Raw genomic sequence first — 20750 nt, 5'->3', positions numbered from 1 at the left:
AAAATCTGAAGTCAAAGGAATGGTTCACCTGAGCAGTCCCTACACCATCATTCCAGAGCTCCCATAATGGTACTCTGAGAAAGCTTTCATAGCTCACTAGAAATAAAAAGAAAAAAAAAGAAAAAGACTATCTGGTGTTTTTGTTTGTTTTTTTTTTCCTTTGAGATCAATCAAAGGATTACATTTAGCTATAATTAAATGAAATGTCTCCACTCAAAATCACCATTCCATAATTCCTACCAGGCCGATTTCCTCTCTAGCACCAGGAGTTTTCCTCAAACACTGGAGAGTCACCCTCGATAATTTCTTTAAGAGAAAAAAAACCTATCCATATCAAAGCATAATATAGATCTAAAATTCAATCGCTGCATCTTTTTAAGGACTAATTCCTGCACATTTCCCCCTCCCCACTGGAACACACTGGCTGATAGTCATATCAAACCTGCTAAATAAAACTGAAGCCAACATTTGAAGAAATAAGCAGACTGGAAAAGTGTCTCACTTTGGGAAGACTGGCGGGCGTTCTCAGTTTGGTTCGAGTGCTTTTCATCAACGCTCGTTGCTCCGTTGGCAGCAAGTGATACTTCATAGCTTCAATGAGGTAATCTTTACAAGCACTGCTGTTCTTAACCAGTATTTCTTCCTCAACTCTCTGTTTATTAATAGAAGTTTGACAAGATCTGAGCATGCAGTAAAACACAAAAATGAAGTAAAACACAAATCACAACTTCAAATAAGTCTGCATCACAGTAACAAATGCACATCCCTGACTTTTTGATCGTAGTTCAAACAGTTAGACACAGAATTATGCGATGGCAACATGCAATCATTTAGAAAAAGAATCAGGAGATGCAGATTCTCTAGAAACGTGTTAGGCAAATAGTAAATCACTTTCTTCACAGCCATGCACATTGCTCAACTTTTCAAATACTGGAAGCCCAGGGCACTTAAAATGGGGAGGGGGAAAGAATTTAATGAACCCATATGCCAGCCTACAACAGTAAACACCCACAACAAACCCCCACAATTTCTAATGTGAGCATCTACCAACATGCTATTATATCTACTAACGTTAGGAGTGAAATAATTATTTCTGACACCAACACATTCAAAATGATCTTACAAAAATTGAAAAAAAATGAAGCATAGGTAAAGAAACCAGGTAAAGAAACAGGTTTCCAGGGTTCCTTTGTCAGTAATTTTTAACTTTTTTAAAAATATAATTTTTAAATACATTTATGAAAAGTAGTACTGTACCAGAGATGATACTACAAATGAAAACTAACTGGATCCCAGCAAATTAAATAGTTTCCCATTAACCCGCCAAAGGCCCCGGGCACGGCTGGGGCCGCGCGCGCTTCGGCCCTGCCTCACGTTGCCACGCGCTGGTGGGGAAGGGCAGGTCTTCAGGTTTGTACTTCTGTTACCACTATCTTGCACAGTCTTTAAAATTACTCGTTTGGCATTAAAACAAATAAGAGGGAAGAAGTGTTTGTATTCCTTTGTGCTTACCTGAACTAAATATTCCCGGGAAAGCAAAGGCAGCCGAACATGCTCCATCAGGCGTGCCATTAGCTCCTGCCTTACATCTTTGTCATGGTTTACCCACGCTATCACTGCTTCAAACACCTTCCAGAAAACAAACAAATGCGAGTCCCTTGGCTTACAAATTAACGAGTATGAGAGTATCAGTGTGCCTCCACAAACAACTTTGGCTTAGACTAAAATTCCTATTGAGAAAAAGAGCCAGCTCCCATTATTGCCATACTTATCGAATCTCAAGTTCCAAAGATGCATTAGCCAGTCTCTTTTGGTATCCTTCCTCTACTCATGTTTCAAGGATAACAGCACTACACTTACAAAATGCGTTGACAAAATTAATTATGAAAGTGCAATAAACTATGTAAAAAAAAAAAAAAAGAGCAAAGAGTTTACAACCTTCTTTTCTTCCTTCCTGCCCTGTGGAATGGACCTGCCACATTGTCATTCAATTAACATCATTATGTCTTACTACAGCAAGCAATCCTAAGCCTTGTTTCTCTTCTACTGCACACAATTAACTACTCATATGGAGCATTAAAACTTTAATTACACTGCACAGAAACAGTATGGTAAGCACTCAAGGCAGATCTGGATCTTCAGGTGTTACAGCCATTGCAGTTTAAGCAGATAGTTCTTAGGCTCAAAGTTTCTACAATATGCAAAAAAAGTTTTAACCAAACACTAGCTGGCCATTCAGCTGCTGTTCAGACACGTTTTTCAGTAGGAGTTATCCTCCTCTTGGATGAGGAGTGTTAGAATGACTATATATTCCTTCAAAAGAAACCAACATGTTTTTAAGTGATCACAACTGCGTATACCTTACGTAAGCTCAAAATGAAGGTGGCTGCACATGAAAGCCACGGCAGCCTCAAGGACATGGCACGGGGCTCACCGAAGTCCAGGCAGTTCTACAAATGCCTCAGAAAGGATGAGATGTAGCTGCAGGTGAGCCAAAGACTACTGGAACTTACTTTGATTATACAAGCTACCTAGCCACCTCCTTCACAACCCACATTGGTTTGGTTCGGATCACCCGCCCGTAAGCACAAACTAACAGAGCTCAGTATCTGTTCTTTAACACAAACACTGTTCACAAGTTGGTAAATGGCACGTAGTCACTTTTTATACTACTGTTTTAGAGATATTCCTTCCTTGGGAAACCAAACCCTTGTGCAAGTGACTCATAGCATGAGCTCTGTTGGTTCCACCCAAGGGTGAAAAGGAATTTCAATTTAATTTTGCTTTTAAGGAACACAGAATTAAGTGGCTTAAGCAGTTTTAGAACTCCTAAGAGTTAAGATTAATTTACAGCAAATTGACCACACTTTGGGGAAATAGAGCATAGCATAGGTTTAATTTCACTGAGTAAACAAAGAATTGATTCAAATGAGTATATGAGAGCAGTTAAGAATAAGGCTTTATTCTCTCTCATCCAAAATGATCATCTTACCTTCTCTTCTGAGACAATGGTAAGTTTGTCACTGGATATCAAACTGCACACCTGCTCCACGCCAAGATTGAGGTATTCTTCACTAAGTACCACATCAGAAAAGTGCTGTTCTGCTTGGAAGAAAAAAGTACTCTAACATACAGTGCTGCATGTAACCAAAATAAGCATAAAACAATACAAAAAAAGGGAAAAATCTGATTCAATGTGTATGATTATTTAGTACATCTAGAAGCAATATTTTAACTTAAAACATTTTATAGAAGTTAAAAACGTTTTATATAAGCTTTGCCTAACAAATGACTTTTATATTCAAAGGTTCCTAATGTAAATAGTAAGCCACATTATACTTTAAGGATTAGTTATAGCAATTTAACATTTTCTGGATTACTTTAGCTCAGTGTTGTCCTTGACAGTAACTTAATGCACATTTTGCTAGCCTTATATTCAGAAGCGTACATCAAAAAGATGCCAAAAAAGAATGTTCCCTATATGCTGTTAGCAAACATGTTTTAAGCCTGCAGTTCAACACAAAGAATGGCCAATTCATTAGTTTCACAATCTAATGTGAGCGAATCAAAAAAACTGTGCAACAGAGGTTTGCATCCTCTTGCAGCTCTGAGTTTACTTACCCAAGGCCAGAAAAATAATACACATCACAATCTCCACAAGCTGTAGAAGCCGTGTCATTTTGTACAGATTATTTTTTAATGCCTCAGAATAAACTTTTCAACACAATTTAGTGATTTGACTGTAGGACCAGATGCTTTCTGTCAACACAGAGCATATATCAAGCTTTCCTTCACTTATTCAGTTGTGTTCTCCCTTCTTAGTAAGTTTTTTTACACCATACAACTGCTCAAATAGTTGCCCCATCCAGTTAACCTCTTTGGCTATGCTTAACAGAAATCAAAATGGGCAGCTGAAACTGAGAATTTAAGATTTTGCTTACAACTAGAATATGAATTATCAAACATATTCAAATTACTTTCCTAAAGGCTTTTCTACCACTACATGAGGCTGGTGCAGTTCACCAGGCTTTACACAAACTGTTAAAGAGAAAAGTTAAAAAATGTTAAGTCTTCCAGAGCAAGTCTAACTTGTTGCTAGATGAGCTTTGCTAAGCACAGAGGCTTTTTTGTTCCAATAGATTGGAGAGCACGAGAAGATCAATCTGTATGAGTATTCCTGTCAGTTCAGCACGCTGCTCCTCGAAACATGCAGCCCTGCAGATCAAACTCCATGGACATCTGACAGGGGAACACAATATTGAAACCTCCTCCTGTAGCAATGTCATCATGAAAGATTCCTGGTAGCCAGAAGAATGGTATTTTACCTGCCTTACTACATGGCACTAGAATGACTTCATGGCTGTAAAGCAAATTACTTCATTGCTAGAAAGCCCTGCCCCACCAAACATGCTAACTTTGTGACTGCAGTGCCTAGTTATAGTAATAATTCTACAGCCTCCTTGAAAAACAAACCCCACAACTAAACTTAACATAGTTTACCATAAGTTTTCAATTAATGGCCCCCCATTTTAACCCTGAAATACGATAAGGAAAGCCTGTCTACAGCATCATTATTTTATATTCCTTTTTATCTTTCATCTCTACATAGGCAGTCCTCACCTTTTCAGTCCCTCAACCTCTCCTGTCATCTAGTCTTAATCACTACAAGTCCCTCTAGTCCTGCAGCATTCTTTCAAATGAACAGATGATAATTTCTGCAATATTTCAGGCTCTGGGAGAGAACGGAAGAGAATACTATTGATTATATAACAGCACCATTACTCTTTCACTCCTACAAATCTTTGCCTATTGCCTTTCCAAACTGCAACTTCTTAATTTGAAGTTGAGTTTTCTGAGGTGTACCCCTATTGAATACCTTTAAAAAAAAAAAAAAAAAAAAAAACTATTTGTACATGGCTAATAGAAATGGAGAATGGCAACTCACATGAATTCATTTTATGAGCTACTCCAAATTTCAAGTGACAGCCACAAAACTATGCCTGACTGCCAAGAAGCTGAGTTGGGCAGAACACAGAAGGGCAAGAGTTGTATTTAAGCCAAATTCCTCCAAATCTCAGAGAAATATGAGATAGAGAAGCCTTGCTCATCTTTCCTTAAGAATGCCAGTTCAACAGTGCATCTGACAAGATACACTTCATAAGCCACAACTACGCTGTTGATTTTACAAACTCATATGTAAAAGCCTTCTTTTAAAGGAGATCATATAGATTTATGACATATTTTAAAGAATAGGAAAAGATCCACTCTAATTAAAAAGTCAACATTTCTGAAATAGTACAATAAAAGTCAGGCTCTCTTTTGTCTTCAAGATGGGAAAAAGAATTGTAGAAGAAAAGCAGGAAGAATACAAATACCTAATAAAAAGAGACTATTTTACTGGATGCCAGCTGCTGTGTATACAGCATATTAAAAAATAAACATGTAACCTTAATAAAATGAGGCAAGTGGATAAAAAGTGAAAAAGGAGAAATTAAAACAAAATCAAGCGCTGAAGTCCTCAAGCAATAGTTGGAAACAAGTCTTCATCCAAACGGATGATCAAAAACAGAGAAATAGGAAGGCAGATGGCTGAATAAATTTTAGCTATGAAAAAGGGTAAGGTGAAATCACTTGTCTCTTTAGATCTGTTGTCAAGGAGACCATCTTAACTGATGTATGTACCCTTTTGTCAAAGCCAGTTGAAATTACAGCTAAAGGGATTTGAGACTGAAGAAGAACAAGGAAACTCACAAGCACCACTTAAATAATTTGCCAGCAGTAACTTGTCTTACGTTGTTCAATCACCGAGGACAGAAGGACTTACTCTGTTGGGTATAAAAATGTTTATGAAATTCAAGCCTCTCTTCCAAAGAAGGGTATCCACATCCTACTTTGAAATACAGTGATTCAGTATTACTAACTTCCACAAGTTCCAAAAATTCTATTTTAGATCCTCCTCCTTCAAAAATCATGACGGAATAATCATTTTTGGGGAAACAATGCTCTTCTTTTCTGGCTTCTATGTTTTAAAGATGTTAGGATTCATATTATCCCATATTATTGACTAAGTCTTCAAGGATGAGATCACTCCCTGCACTTTTCAATAAAAACTAAGTTCCTTTATCATTTTTTCATTACAGAATATCAAGCATCAGGAAAATCTCAGCAAAACTGAAAAACGTCCCTCTTGCAGCCCATGCAGTGCTTCAGGACAAGACCAACCGTTTCACACATCTGTCTTCTGCAAAACCTCTGCCTGGCTTTGCTTGCGTTTGCTTTGTTCCCCCATGAAGTCAGGATACGGGATATTCCTCCCCAGCATCTCCCAGGCCTCGGCAGCAGACAGCAATAACTGCCTGGTTGGAACTTCTTAGGACAGAATTACTTTTTTGTTTCCCAAATCCAAATTTTCCACACAGCGTGAGACTTAAAATTCCCTTTGGAATCCTGCCTGCTTGTCACCTTGCTAAGCCAGCTGGCTCCAGAGTCCTGCAGCCTGGAAACCAACTGGCTGGGAGCTGCACGGGCTTGGCTCCCAAATCCGCACTTCCTAAGCGAGCAGGATTCTGCTTCGTTATTATCAAAACACCACCTCTCCCTCCACTTTTTTCTTCCCTTTTTAAACACATCCATACCATTTTAGGAAGTTTCTAAAATATCTGTTCCAATTACATTCCAACAGCAGATTTTGACATTTTCCACAAAACGGCATCACTATTCCCTTCGTAACTGGTTAAGACAGTTTCTATTTGGATAGCTTGAGACCTGTCCTCGTTTGCCCTGTATCTCTAGGATGGGACTGCAGTTCTGGGGGCAAACAAGAAGGACAGAGAGGAGCAACGTGCAGCAATATGAAAAGGCCAAGGAACTTGATGTCTGGAGCACAAAAATCACTGTGAAAGCAGAGAGCAAGCGCAGGGAACTTGCACGAGCTATCGCCACTCGTGGTGCTCCCGCTCTGGAGATGCTTGTTCTCCAGTCAGGCACCTAAGCACTCACCTACCTTCTAGCCAGGAGGTGCTCCAGCATCTCGAGCCTGCTGTCGCTTGAGAGGTTGTCACTAATCCCGTGCTTTTTAGGCCCATAGGAAGGAATTTGAAACAGTTGATATCACTTGAGGACATCTTATGCAGGAAACATTGGTGGATTAATTCATAAGCATGTTTACGCTCGTCTGTATGCCTGTAGTCAGGCCTTCTCTGGGTCAGCTGCCTTCAAATGCCATAAATACAGAAGTAAACATCTACTTAAAATCTGACAGATTTAAAGAAATTTGCAGAAAATCCTCGTGTCAAAAGCACCTGAAATTTATCTTCTAATTTGTGATTTATGACAGTAGCTGTTCTAAGCGCTGCTCTGGGGAAATGCTCTATTCTTCAAGGCAGCTTAAATATCTATTCCATGATTACTAGACTTCAATCATTTTCTAACATTTTTCCAGTGTGCTCCACCAGTTGATGAGAATATCCATTAACACCTATTTCCATGAAACTTTTTAATATTTGGTACGCTTCCATAAATCTTTGCCCAAAGACCATCCCACATCCACATTAACACATATGACAACATTTGGCCAGAGTTTATCAGCACCAGACGCTGCAGCTAAAAAAGGAAGAAGCCACAGACCTTGCAAAACTGCAATGCCTGTTAGCTTGAGAAACAAAGAATATGAGGAAACAACTGCAGTCGCACAAATATCTTTTGTCTGTTCTGGACCAACTGTTTCTATTCCATCAAACAGATTTCTATAAACCAAATGGAGTGCTTGAATCTCTCTGAAATGTTATAAACTTAGCAAGAACCTCCCAGACACGTCACGTCACTTCTTTCTAAATCAGTACCTTTTTATTTTGATGCAGAGTATGGAACTTGGAAAGACCCAAGGGGTAAGTTGGCATAAGAGATAATCACTCAAACAGATGAAAGAAAAAATGCCTTCCGAGAACTCACATTCACATGAGAAATTTCACATTTCTCATTTCTCCATTTCATACTGTTCCAGCTAAAAAATCGTAATGGGGCACAAGGTCTTCATTAACAGTCTAACAGAAGGTGCAAACAGTGACCCAACCACATTACAGACAAATAGCAACAGGTTACAGGTGAGCATTTCAGAAGCAGATTTAAAACAAAAAGAAAGAAAAAGGATTTAGTTATCAAATTTTATGCTCAAGTAACTGCTTTCCAGAGCACCACGAGGTTCCCAGCAGCCAAGGTAACAGCAGCCTAGCAACAGAAGTTGCTACTCGAAATAGAATTGTAAAAAGATTCTGCTGTGTCCTTTACATCTCCTGCATACCAATGTACACAAGACCAGCCTATAGAAAAATATATATATATCCAAATCTAGTCAGGGCTCAAGTACTGCACATAGAGTACCCGAATCCGAAGTGTTGTGTCCCACGGTTAAGTACAATAGAGCAATACATGCATCTTAACTATGTTAGGCCTCCATGACAAAGTTCTTTTGACGGCCCCGCAGTGTGATGCTGAGGCCAAGACGCTTTACGCAGTGGTGTGCACAAGCAATGATCAAAAGACCCTTCTTCCACAGCAAATCCGCTGTTTCCGAACCCCGTGCTGGCCACGCAGCTGGTGGAACTGCATTATTATCCTTTGGCTGCAAGCAGGAACCGTGTGAAGCTCTGCAGGGCTTCTCGCCCACCACGAGGCTATGGAGCACTGGCCAGGGGAGAACCTCGTCGTGCGGCTGCGATACGTTCAGAAGGGAAACCCGCTTCTCTGAGACATGTTAAAGGGTAGAAAAACACTTCTACCTAAAACCATAAACTTTTAGTAATGAGGCAGTACAAAAAACACGCACACTCCACCAGAAATGTTTCATTAGCAGGAGCAACAGGAGATTGATCTGTTTCCTTGCCCAAGACCTTCAGTTTAGCCTTTCTATGTGGCCTTTCTACTGCCTATCTTACTTGGCACCTCCAAAGAGTTATATCTCTTTCCTTTATTATAAGGCCTCACCAGCCTATCCTCAGAAAGTTATATATACCACTACAAGAACATGTACATGTTCTCAGGAACGATTTTTCTTTCATGAACGTTCTCCGAGACCAGATAAGACACATCAGTGAGTACAAGTGAGAGCGGGTGCTCGCTAACAGCGTTCACACCGCATACTCTTAGGAACCCTTCTGGATTCCTGCTCCTGTTCTCCGGAAATCCCACTCTCCATGAGAGCTGGAACGGCCACTCTGTCCCACAGAAGTATCTTCCCGGGGAAGTATCAGCAGAGAGGATTCGTTCAACCCTTCTCCCAGTTAAGATACCTGAGAATGGAGTATTTCCTCACAACAGAAAGACAAGAGCCTCCCTTGCTTTTATTCCCTTCCTATGCAAGTGCTGCAAGACCTGGCACAGGATTGCATTCTGAAACACCACAAGGACACCTAGAGTCTCAGTTACAAAGCTGAATTGTAAGAGAACTAATTCCAAGGAATTTGTACCAAGTGCCTGCTAGTTTCAGGCTCCCCATATGTATCACAGATGCATGTGAACAGCTAAGCTGCAGAAGTGTAACACATGGCTGCAGCAGGATGAAGCCCAGCACAGGGCTATGAAGCTCCAATTTTAACAAAAATTGGGTTTTCACTCCCACTGGAAGGCCAATCCAGACTGTCACTATTATAGGAAAGTCTGCTCTACATCTCCATTCATATCTTTTTATGCTATCCCTTTTTACTAGCACAAGTATTCTTTTGCCTCTTTTTCCTAAATATCAAATATTCATGGTAGAGAAACAAAGACTGGGAGTAGCTAAGTGCAAGCGCTTTCCATTTTCTCTAGAAAGATGAAATTCTCACTGCTCTTTAAATCTAATTCTCATACATAGTTTCTAGACCCTGCAGTCACAGTCTAACTCCTCCCAGGACTTCAGCTGTCCAAGGCTCTGTATCGGGATATTTTCCTATTTCTTCTATTTTTTTTTCCACACTGCTCTCATGTACTAAGCTATACTTGCCTGACAAAATTCTAGGGATCAATGAAGCCAGTGCAATGCAAGGAAGCAGCTCACACCCTTGGGCACAGCATTATTATCTTAGGAGCAAGGACAGAGTACGCATTGCTTTAAAACCTACCACATGGATGCATCAAAATATGGGTTGATTCAGGACGATGCAGAAGGTTAGGTCTAAGTACGAAAAAACAGAGCAAGCAGAGAGATAGGGGGGAAAAAGAAAAATTCCTCTACGTTATAGTCTCTGCTGGAGGTCACTTGCCTGCGTACGTGCTGGCCTTGCTCAGGAGCTCCGAGCACGCGTGCATGTCAGCGAAGGCGCGGATCCCCAGGCAATTGACAGGGTGAAGCTGAGATTCCAGGAACTCACAGCAAGTCCTTTTCACGTCCTGCAGCTGCAGGAGGCCGGCGGCTGGCAGCAGCACCTGCAAGAAGCAACAGGCCGTCAGGATCCCTTTCAGTTCTGAGTTTAGGTAAGAGTACTGTCAATGTTAATACAGAAAATACAAAAAAAAAAAAAACCTGAAAGACGAAAAAGACTAAAACAGAAAGGAAGTTCTCATAATTTCAGAAGCTCAAAGAATGAGAACTGGAAGAGCTGGGTGAAGGAAACAAGGCAACTCTTACTACACTGAAGTTGCAGAATATACTCCTAAGCTACTGCTCTTCAGAGGGAGTTTTAATTTCAGCAGCTCTCTGTGGAAGCAAATACTTTCCAGCATCTCTGTAAGCATCTATCTACTTTGCTTCTACAAGCATCTATCTACTTTAGATTTATTTAAATAAAACTAAGAATTTTGACAAAAATTAAAAGAAATGAAAAAGAATGACTGTGTGGTGCAACTTTGGAATACCCTTAAACGTCATTTTTTGATTCTATTTCCAGTATTTATGGCTTTCCCTCTCCCTTCAGCCTGCCATGTATGAAGCCTGTTTGAAAACCACCTCACATTTCTTAAAATACTAATTAATCCTCAATTTGAAGCAATAACCCACTATAACCAAGTGTTATAAAAGGCTATCACCATCATTAGTAAAAAAAAAAAAAAAAAAGTCTTGAATAATAGATTACTTTGAATACCTACTGTTAATAGAAAATAAATTAAACAAACATAAATACACAAGATCAAAACAGTCCAATGAACTCATTTTATATTAGAACATGAAAAAGTGAAGATAATGTTAATAATATAGTTTCTATTACTAAACACAAGTATTTATTTATACAAGTTGTTCCAATGAAGCAAACATTTCACTCTCAGAACCCTTTTGGCGAATTTAGCAGAGAAAAATGTATGATTAACATCAAAACAGTACAAGAAACTAAAAGGTAAAATTTTAGAATATGCAGAAAAGAGTAAGATTCATATGCACGGATGTTCCCCCTGAGCAGTTTGCTCACTCACATAACTGTAAAAGAAAAGTTTCGAGCAAGAACTAGAAGATCAATCTTTATTAGGTGAAATTTAAGTGAGGTCTTAAATCACTGTAATGAAGCTTGTCTGATAACCAGAAGGCATTAGAAGCTATAGTGATACAATAATGTGTTTAGATCTAAACATATTTATGTGTGTACCACTTGTAAAAAGGAAAAGAGAGGCAATATGCATCAAATTTCTCCAGTTAAAATTATATGCTGAGCTCTGGTTCCTAGGCAACAGGCGCTGTGATAGCAGCGAGCCATGTCCACTTGGAGCTGCCGAAGCGCAGGAGGCTCCAATGCCCTGCATTTAAAAACACAGCTGTAACCCGGGAAGATCCATCCTGCTGAAACCAGGGACAGAGGCGCATGGAAGGGGAAAAAAAAAAAAAAAAAAAAAAAAAAAAAAAGAGCCTCTCCTCCCCAAATGTATTAAACTCCATTAAAACTGCAGCTTGATACTGAGCTTAGCTGGTGCTGTCTCCCACCCCAGTACATGCAGCTCAGATTTATTTCCAGAAATAACCGCTAGAGGGTATCCAGACTTTCCTCTAAAGATCGGGACCTCTTTCATAAGCCTATTGCCTCCTAGCACAAGAGATGCTGAGGGGGGAAATAATTTCCACCCAGCTACACCGTGAAAATGTGTCCTCATCCTGGTGGCTCTTGTCTCACTAATCAGAGCGACTGAACAGATTATCATTACAGATATTAAGTAAGGAAATAGAAATCCTCTTCCCTCTTCCCATTCCAAGCAGCAGCGATGACTTTGGAGGGGCTGCTAGTAACTGAGATAGATCACTTAAAGCACTGCGAGTTTTTGAGGGCTGTTTTATTTCCTCCCTTCCGGAGCTACGTGCACCTGCCAGACACACTAAATACATCTCCCAGGCGCAGAGGGAACCCCCGGTGCACACACGGGGTTGGAGAGGTGGGTGGTTCACCCGCCTCATGGCGGCGACACGGCCTAGCACGTGCCGCCATCACCGCCCTGCTGCCTCAGGAGGCCCCACCAAGAGCTTGGAGCGACGGCGCTACCGGGAGATATCAGGACAACTGGAGTTGTTGGGCCTACAGAGAGAGGCCGAGGGGGGATCTGATTGCCATCTGCGGCTACCTAACGGGCACGTACAGAAAAGATGAGCCCGGCTGCTCTTGAGGATGGCTAAGTAATAGGAAAAGAGGCAGCAGACACCAGTGGGAGCACAGGAAATTCTCATTAACGGATGGTCGTGTTGAAACCACGAGGGTGGTTTAGCTGCCCCAAGGAATCTCCAGCCTTGGAGAGACACAGCTCCTAACTGGACCTGCTTTGAAAGGACTGACCTTCACAGCTCCCTTCCAACGTAGATTATTCCTTGAGTCTATGAAAATAAACAAATCCTTACATATAACAGTAGGATTAATTAGTCAGAATGATAACACACTTATCTTACAAAAACAAACAAACAAACAAAAAAAACCCTTTGAAATCACAACCATAAAAAAAGTTAAAACTTGCATTAAAAACTATAGCAAAACACGTGAAGTTCGAAGGGAAGACTGCTGCAGAGCACTGCCAGCTAAACGCTTGGAGCGAGTTTGACAACGCGCTAAGCCAAGCTCTGATACCGCAGCCTCTCCTGTACGGACAGGGAACATATTTCCACTTCAGTTTCTTCTATTAATTTCGGATCTTTATGAGTTGAGTTCATTGAAGTTGTTGAGTTATAGGTTCACTGAAAACTCAACAGAAGTTTGCAAAGAAAGAATCTTTGATTTCCAAATGCATTCAGCTGATCGGCTCCGTACAGTGCTTTCTTTGTTTGAAACAAAGTTTGTTTGAGATGCAAAACAAACTTTCAAAACCTAATTACTTACTCATCCGGTGTAATTCAAATAAATTTTACAAAGATATTTTCTTCATTTTTGAAAGCTGATTTTAAACTTAATAATTTGATACAAATCATGTGTAAATATTAAATCATTTGCTAGAAAGAAAATCCTAATTACAAAATTGCACTGTGTTATTTAGTTGCTTAAATCAAAGAAACATTTAACATGTAGTTTAAGCGCATAGAGACAAATGCTAATGTATAGCTGAGAACTACTATGTCCCAGAGGTGATTACTCAGCTAGAAAAAAAACAACAAAAAACCCCCAAAAAGCCAACTTCAGACACACTTTCATAAAGTTCAGTGAGAAGTAAAATTTAAATCGATTAAAGTTAGCTGAGTGCTCATTTAAACCAATTTGATTTAACTACTAGAGTTTATTTTTTATTATTAATTTTTAATCGCTTACCTTTAATCTCTTATTAATCTCTTACCTTTGCATTCCTCTTTGAAGAGCTATATTCTCTTGATCAGAACATACAGTGCTACCAGCTGTACAGATACAGCATCAAGACAGTATTTGGGCAGTATTTTAATTTCCACTATTTTTAAATTTCCTGGAATTTCTTTTAGCTTTCTTCCATATATTACAGCCCAAATTCATGGCTGTCAGTAACATATTATGGTCAGAACTTTCCCAGAAAATGTTTGTTACTATTCTTACATGGGGAGAAAATATTTGCAAGTGTTAATGAGACAGATTTAGCACAGATTTTTCTACATATGAGTTACTAATCTCACAGTGGAGATAATGAAAGAACCTATGGCAGGTGTCAGGAACAAAATCTCAAGTCTTTTTCACAGAATAAACAGGCATATTTTTCCCCGTTTTTTCTGGCATACTTAAATGTTCTGAGAAATTTTAAGTTCTTTGCACAGAAATAAGCCAATAAAATCAAGGCAGGTTATGCCAAAAGTAGTGAATAACGTGTTGTCTAAAAATGGAAAGGTGTCATCCTTTTTATGACACATCAGTAACACAGGAGAAAGACTAACCTTGGAAAGCGGATGAGTGAGAACACAAGTGACACGCAGTGCAATACACATGCTCAGCACAGCACGTTATACACTTACTAAGTGCAGATACTCCAAATTGTCCATTATAACATTAAAATCGTATCAGTTTCAGAGACGAGCAAACCACCTACTTTAATACTCCTCGAAAAAAACACAAATATTGAGAAAACACAGCAAGACGTAACCTCTGCGTTTTTAAGATTTAAAAAAATCATGCCAGCAATTTAAGAGTCCTTCACTTAATGTTTATATTGCCATGACATAAGGAAGAAGGAAATTATCAGAATGATCATAGACCCTCCACATTTATCCTTTTTTTTTAATTTTCATCTATACACACCTGTGCTGTATATACAACTGTGGTTTGAAAAATAGTCCAAGTTTTAGTGAAACCACTGAGTGTTGTAATGAAATTACATGTTCAGAGTAAGCATATAAGAACACCAAAATACATACAAACATTTGCCTCTGTGCATTAAAATGTGAAGCTCCAAAATTCAACTATTCTGCATTTTTACATGGTCGAGATATAAAAGTTAAGCACACTTTCCCCGGGCTGAAACACACACATAAATAGAATGCTGTATGGGGTTTACAGATACACAGAAATTGCAAGTTTATAACATAATATAGAGTATCTTATAAAGGTACTTTTTGGCTATCTTGACAATTCTTGACAATAGCCCATTCTCCAATAAAGCCCTGGATATGAAAATCCAGCCTTAGCTTAATGAGTCCCAATTAAAAAATACAGGTTTGACTGACAGTTTTGTAGTATCACAGGAAGGAATCGAGCTACTAATCACGATACAGTCCCGCTCCTTCACGTTCCCTGTTGGCACTAGCCAAAGCTCACACAGGAAAGCCTGGATTCATTGGGATCCAGTTCCAGGTGAACCATATCCTGGCGGGGCAAAAGGAAGGCACCGGGTTTACGAATCATCACAATTCAGATCAGAAGTAATCAGGACTGAGATCACTTCATGGGTATCACCAGTATCTCCTTCCCTGTGGTTTAGAATCTGCCTAAACCTGTAAACTTCTTAGAACAGGGCCAAGCTTGGAGCTTGCTGCTATACTTCCAGGAACAAGGGAATCCCGATCCCAGCTGGCCTTGTAAAATAGTTAAAAAGTATTTTCTAGGCTAACCGAAAACTCTACAGCTTTTTCAGTTAAACACATGCTCAGAGAATGGGTAAGATGTCATTTAAACAGGAAAAGAAAGAGAGAGACATCCTTCCCATACCTGAGCAGTTTTCAGAAGGGCAACATGCTTGTGAGAGGGTCAATTAGCACTTCCCAGAAAGCCCTTAATTCCTGCTAACAGGGATAACTACATATTAGGCCAGAGCCCAGGTCCATTCATGTAAGCAATTTAAAAACACCCATTTCAGCCACAAGCAGAGAAACTGGGTGCAACCCTGAAGACTGGAGTAAATAATCAGCGCCAACATAGAGCATTTCCTTAAAATGCACAGAGGAGCTTGGATGCATCTTGCCTCCTAAAAAAGCATTTTTGCTTGAAGCCAAACGTCACTTGAGACAAACTGGCAGCGTTCGGTGCCTCTCAGGGAAACGTAAGGACTGCAACAAGACAAGAGCTTGTTGAGGGAGGCGAAAAAGGCAAAATCCTGCCCTTCCGAGAGCTATTTCTGTCAGCCTCTGCTGGAACTAACCAGGATCTCATCCACACAGATGGTCTGGTTAGCGGCTGGCTCAGGAATGAAGCTCTTGCGTCCTCCTCCCTTCCCCAGTCTGTGTTCAAATCCACATTCCCCGACCTGGAGCTCCTCAGCGCTGCTCTGCCTGGCTCAGCATCCCTCCTCTCTCCCTATCCTTTTCCTCTCCTACAGGGAAAAGGGGAAGCGAGACCCAGGAGGAAGGAAAGGAGTCCAGGTGGACCCAACCCAGAAGGGGCCCTCACATGCTCTCATTTACTTAGGGAGGCTTCTCATGTGTCTCTTGCAGCATCAGGCTCTATTCATTAATTACCCACTGTTTAAACATGTTTGTGCATCTCTGTCTCTACACATCCTAAGGAAAAACTTATTGCTCTTGTGCCCTTAGAAAGGATAAATGGAGTCTTCAAAACAAATAGATATAGAAGAAAAATGTTGAATCCTTGCTTAATCACCTCATATTCAACCTAAAAAGACCTCTCTCCAGACCCCATATACACAGACTCTAACTACAAATAGCTACAGTCCCTTTCAGCCCGTGTGCGCTATTCCAGACATCCAGCAAAGAGCTACAGGTGAGGACACCCATTTATATAATGACAAACAGAAGCCATTTCTTGCAATCTTCTTTTAAAAGCTCCTACTTCACAATGAGCAGAAGCCTTTTTTTTCCCCCCTAAACTGACTGCAGTATGTTATTCTATTCTAGGAAAAGTTGTTAATGTAGAACATAGCAATATGTAGGAGTAATTAAAATTATTCTTTTGGAACTTTTTTTTTTTTTTAAACATTTCTCAACATTAAATTTTGTCATCATGTTACTTCTACAGCTATCTTAGAAAGCTGTGAAATTTCCTATTTTTATCTGATCTTGACAAATCCTTAATCCTGTTTTATCATCTGCACCTCTTGCTACCTAGAAGGGACTAAAACTTGACTTGGTTATTTCTGAACACTTGAAGAATTATAAGAGACTTTAAGGACATATACATAACTCAGATGGAATTATAAAACACGCAAAGTCCAAATCCCTTATGTTACCTGATGCTAACAAAAAAGTCCTTGTAGTCTCTCTAGTACTCAGGAAAACTAGCAGCACTGCGCTACAATTTACTACAATGTGAGCTGAGAATGTCAGGAATACCCAGTTATAAAATACATTTTTCCATAAACTCAGTCACCTCACTTTAAAAGTTTTTTCACTTGGGGGTCTTGAAGGATTAATATGAGATAAATATTTCCTTGATATATACCCTATATATGTGTGTTTGTGTGTGTGTGTGTGTGCATATATTTGAGGAGAAGGAGGAAGAGGAGAGCAGGAGGGATAGGAAGAAAAGGATGGAGAAAATGCTTTCTGCCTTAGTGACCTGATCCTCAGATTAATTTCCTTGGTGTGCTGCATCTTTTGACCCTTTCTCTACTCTTATCCTTGATGTGTAGGAGGATGCGCCTTGTACCACACACTGGCATAACTGGGACTTTCTACCTTAATTAGTTTCTAGCACCTTGCATGTGCACGGCTCTGGAAGCCTACATGCTTCTAAGTCACTCGTTCAAGAAAAAATATGCAGGAAATGAACAGCTGTTATATTTAGAGCTGCAGCTCCGAGTAGAAGTGTTTTATTCTTTTTATCATTTAAATTAAACATGCCTGTTTAAATCCCTCAGTGACTTCCCATTTGCCTCCCACCGCAATCAGAATCACATGTTCTCAAATACAGGATTACAGCTCAGTTTCTTTTCTGTAATAGACTCTTGTCTTAACCCTACTTCCTGCTCCCCCCATCACCTCCTCCAGGAGTTTCTGATTCATTCCTTAATCCCACTTCCTTCTCACCCCGTCACCTCCTCCATCATTTTCTGATTCACTACTTGAACTCGCCAACTGCTTAGCTCAGACCATTCCGATATATTCCAGCCGCAAGTGTCTTCACCTTGTTTTGCCCAGAAATCTCTCTTCCAAATAAGCAGAAACTTATTGTTATGAGGGGAAGCTTTTTCTCCCCTCAAAACATCTTCTGAAGGAACAAAAATTCTGAGATCAAGTCCTGTGATTCAGACCATAAGAGCTCAGTGTCTCTTTTTATCATAAGAAAATCCAGACTCTCCATCTCCCTTCCACCAGGTATTCGGTGGTCCAGCATTACCCTAGATAAATCATCCTACAGCTTCAGGATGATGTTAATTCACTCCTCTCATCTTCTGATCCATCTTTACTCTTTACCATCATTTAATTCCTCTGCATGTCCTTAGTTCTCTCCTGCTTCCATATTTCTCTTCATAAAACTGCAAAGTGTTTTGCTCAGATTTCCACCTAGATTCTTCTTTGTTCTTGCAAGGCTGATACCCTCCTGTCTACCCAATTCTCTTCCATGGCCAAAGTTGCAGGCTCCCTCATTCACCAAGACCACAGCACAGGGGATGTTACAGAAAGATTTAATGGCTGGAACAGCATTAAATTATTCAGCTTTTTACTTAAAACCATGGGGGAAGACCTCGTATGGGTCTGATGCCATGTTGCAAAAGGTGTTGGTGGTTCCAAGGAGATCAGATACATCCAAGAAACCTCTTAGGAGAAAAGCCCAGTACAGGACAGAATTGAGACAACAGCTCACCTTCAGGTTGTGAGGAAAATCCCATCTCCACACACACAAAGGCACTACAGCAACCAGGGAACCCAAATAACCCCGTCAGAGAAATGGGGCACCCTCTCCAGCTACTGCCAGGGCTCCCACTGGGAGCAGCCAAACACCCATCAAGACGAGGCATCGGAAGGGCTCTCCACCTTAAGATCAAGGCAGGTTACTGCTACAAAGGTATGGGATGTTTAGAGATGCAGGAAAGATCATTTGGGGTTATGCAAAGCTTACCATGGGACATTTAGGGGAGGACCATAGGCAGAGACCTGGAGGCCCAAGCCAACTTCCAGGGAGCCTGGAGCTGTCCGAGAGCCATCTGTGTGGTTGGAGGGGAGGCAGCCGGGCAGAGCCGGGATCCAGGGTCAGCTACGAGACCACCCAAGTGTTCCATCCCCAACAGCAGAAGGACCAGTGTCTGCTCCAGAGGGGCCTGTTCCAGCAGCTGAGGGTCTCAGGGACTTGCGTGCCCAGGTGTCAGCAACAGAGTGGCCAAGGAACTAGGGACAGTTACTGAGCCCAGCTCCTGGAGGGACCCACATATAGGTGCTATATATGTGGTCTAGATGGGCATATTTCCCCTGTGGGCCTTCATCTTGATCAGCTGAGTGTTTCCATCTGCATCAAACTGCGTGCCTGGCCATACGTGTATATTTGTATACATATATGTGTGTGTGTGTGTGCACACCTCCTTGGTGCTCTCAGCCTCGCTGCTGGTTGGACCTGGTTGCAGAGCTGGATGGGCCTCACCGCTACCAGATTCAACAACCCCTAACGCCCTCCTCATGTCAAGACACACTTACATGATTTCCTTCTACCAAGTATCATCAAATAAGCAAAATCAGAAAAGTTTTTATCAGGGCACCCAAAAAAGATATATAGATATGGATACGCATCTCCGCCAAGCATGAGGCTCTGGAGTACATTTTTAACCAGGGAATTTATCCAAACTAAACACCTCATTCTTCCACTCTTTGAAAAAACAAGCGCAGAAAGGGCACTGATGATACAGCCCAGATCTAGCCTGCAGGGCACATAATGAACTAGCAGGTGCATCAAAAATGAATAGTTTCTATCCTGCACATACATAATAGCTAAACCTGCTAAAGACAGGCAAAAGGAAAGCTCCATATAGTCAGAAATATCTACTACTCAATGCGTATCTAAAAACTGACACAGAGAACAAAATACAAAGTTTTCCCACAAAGATATTTGCTCTGTATTTTAGTTAGTGGGCTCTGGGGATTACTGCTTTTTATGCAAGTCTTACTCATTTAAAATACATATTAACGAAGTTTCTATTGGTAATAAAACACATCTATAGAAAGATCACCCTTCTTTTTTCTCTTCCCTCCTACATTCTCCTGACATGCAATCATGTATAAGCTAAAGAAAAAAGCATAGTAGATTTTTTTTCCCACTGGAAAATTAGATCATTTACTGCTGCCTGACGTGTCCTACAACACATATAAATTTTAGGCACATATAAGCTGTGCCCTCACAGCATTAAAATCCTCAAACCTGTTGTCACAGATGCCAAAAATTGGGTCACAAGAGGTAACCAGATGGTTCCTGGAGGCATAATATATAAAATATGTATAATGGCAAAACACAGTGGTATTCCATTGGTACTGGTATTCAGCACAGTCGAGCCATTTAAAGAGGCATAGCATAAGGCTCTTGAGTCCAATGTTAAATTTGTGCCCAGTAAGACTTTAAAATGTTTCTGCAAAAAGAGTTTTTAATGAAATACATGCCAGTTTGGATCTAGTTCTCTCTCTGCAGTGTCAGCAATCCCCTAATATTGTAAGAACTGTGCTGGTATAGAACTAAAAAAGCTTTGATTACCACATAAAGAGTGTTTTCAACACACATTAAGATTCACTGATTTTTTGATCTTCATGATTTTTTTAATCATGAAGTCATTTGGATGAGCCAGATAATTTGAAAACAATAAATGTAAATGACTGCATGCCCTCAGAAATTGCAAGAGCTTTTGGAACACAGTAGCAGTGATGGAGGTTTACAGAAAGATAAAAAGCTTGGTTATTTTTCCAGCTCTGTTAAGATATATAATAAAGATTTCCCTCTCCTCCTAAAGCTTTAATAATATCTGTCACAGGGAAATAGGTTCGCCAACCACTG

At 40.3% G+C, this 20750-nt stretch overlaps 1 protein-coding gene across 1 annotated transcript in view; it reads right to left on the bottom strand.

The window, feature by feature from the left end:
- Positions 1 to 20750, bottom strand: part of KLHL2 (kelch like family member 2) — a 47737-nt gene that overhangs the window by 9015 nt on the left and 17972 nt on the right. Inside the window, exons 5-8 of the mRNA XM_088528136.1 lie at positions 10239 to 10401; positions 2993 to 3102; positions 1513 to 1629; positions 503 to 652 (exon numbers count right to left, since the gene is read on the bottom strand). Of these exons, the coding sequence (XP_088384262.1) occupies positions 503 to 652; positions 1513 to 1629; positions 2993 to 3102; positions 10239 to 10401 (540 nt within the window). The remainder of the gene's footprint in view (positions 1 to 502; positions 653 to 1512; positions 1630 to 2992; positions 3103 to 10238; positions 10402 to 20750) is intronic.

This window comes from Tinamus guttatus, unplaced genomic scaffold (assembly GCF_059628265.1).
Source record: "Tinamus guttatus ecotype Peru unplaced genomic scaffold, ASM5962826v1 Tinamus_guttatus_pri_ptg000301l, whole genome shotgun sequence".
Taxonomy (NCBI): domain Eukaryota; kingdom Metazoa; phylum Chordata; class Aves; order Tinamiformes; family Tinamidae; genus Tinamus; species Tinamus guttatus.
Note: the sequence above shows the minus strand (reverse complement) of the source record. Positions and strands in the feature narration are given on the sequence as shown.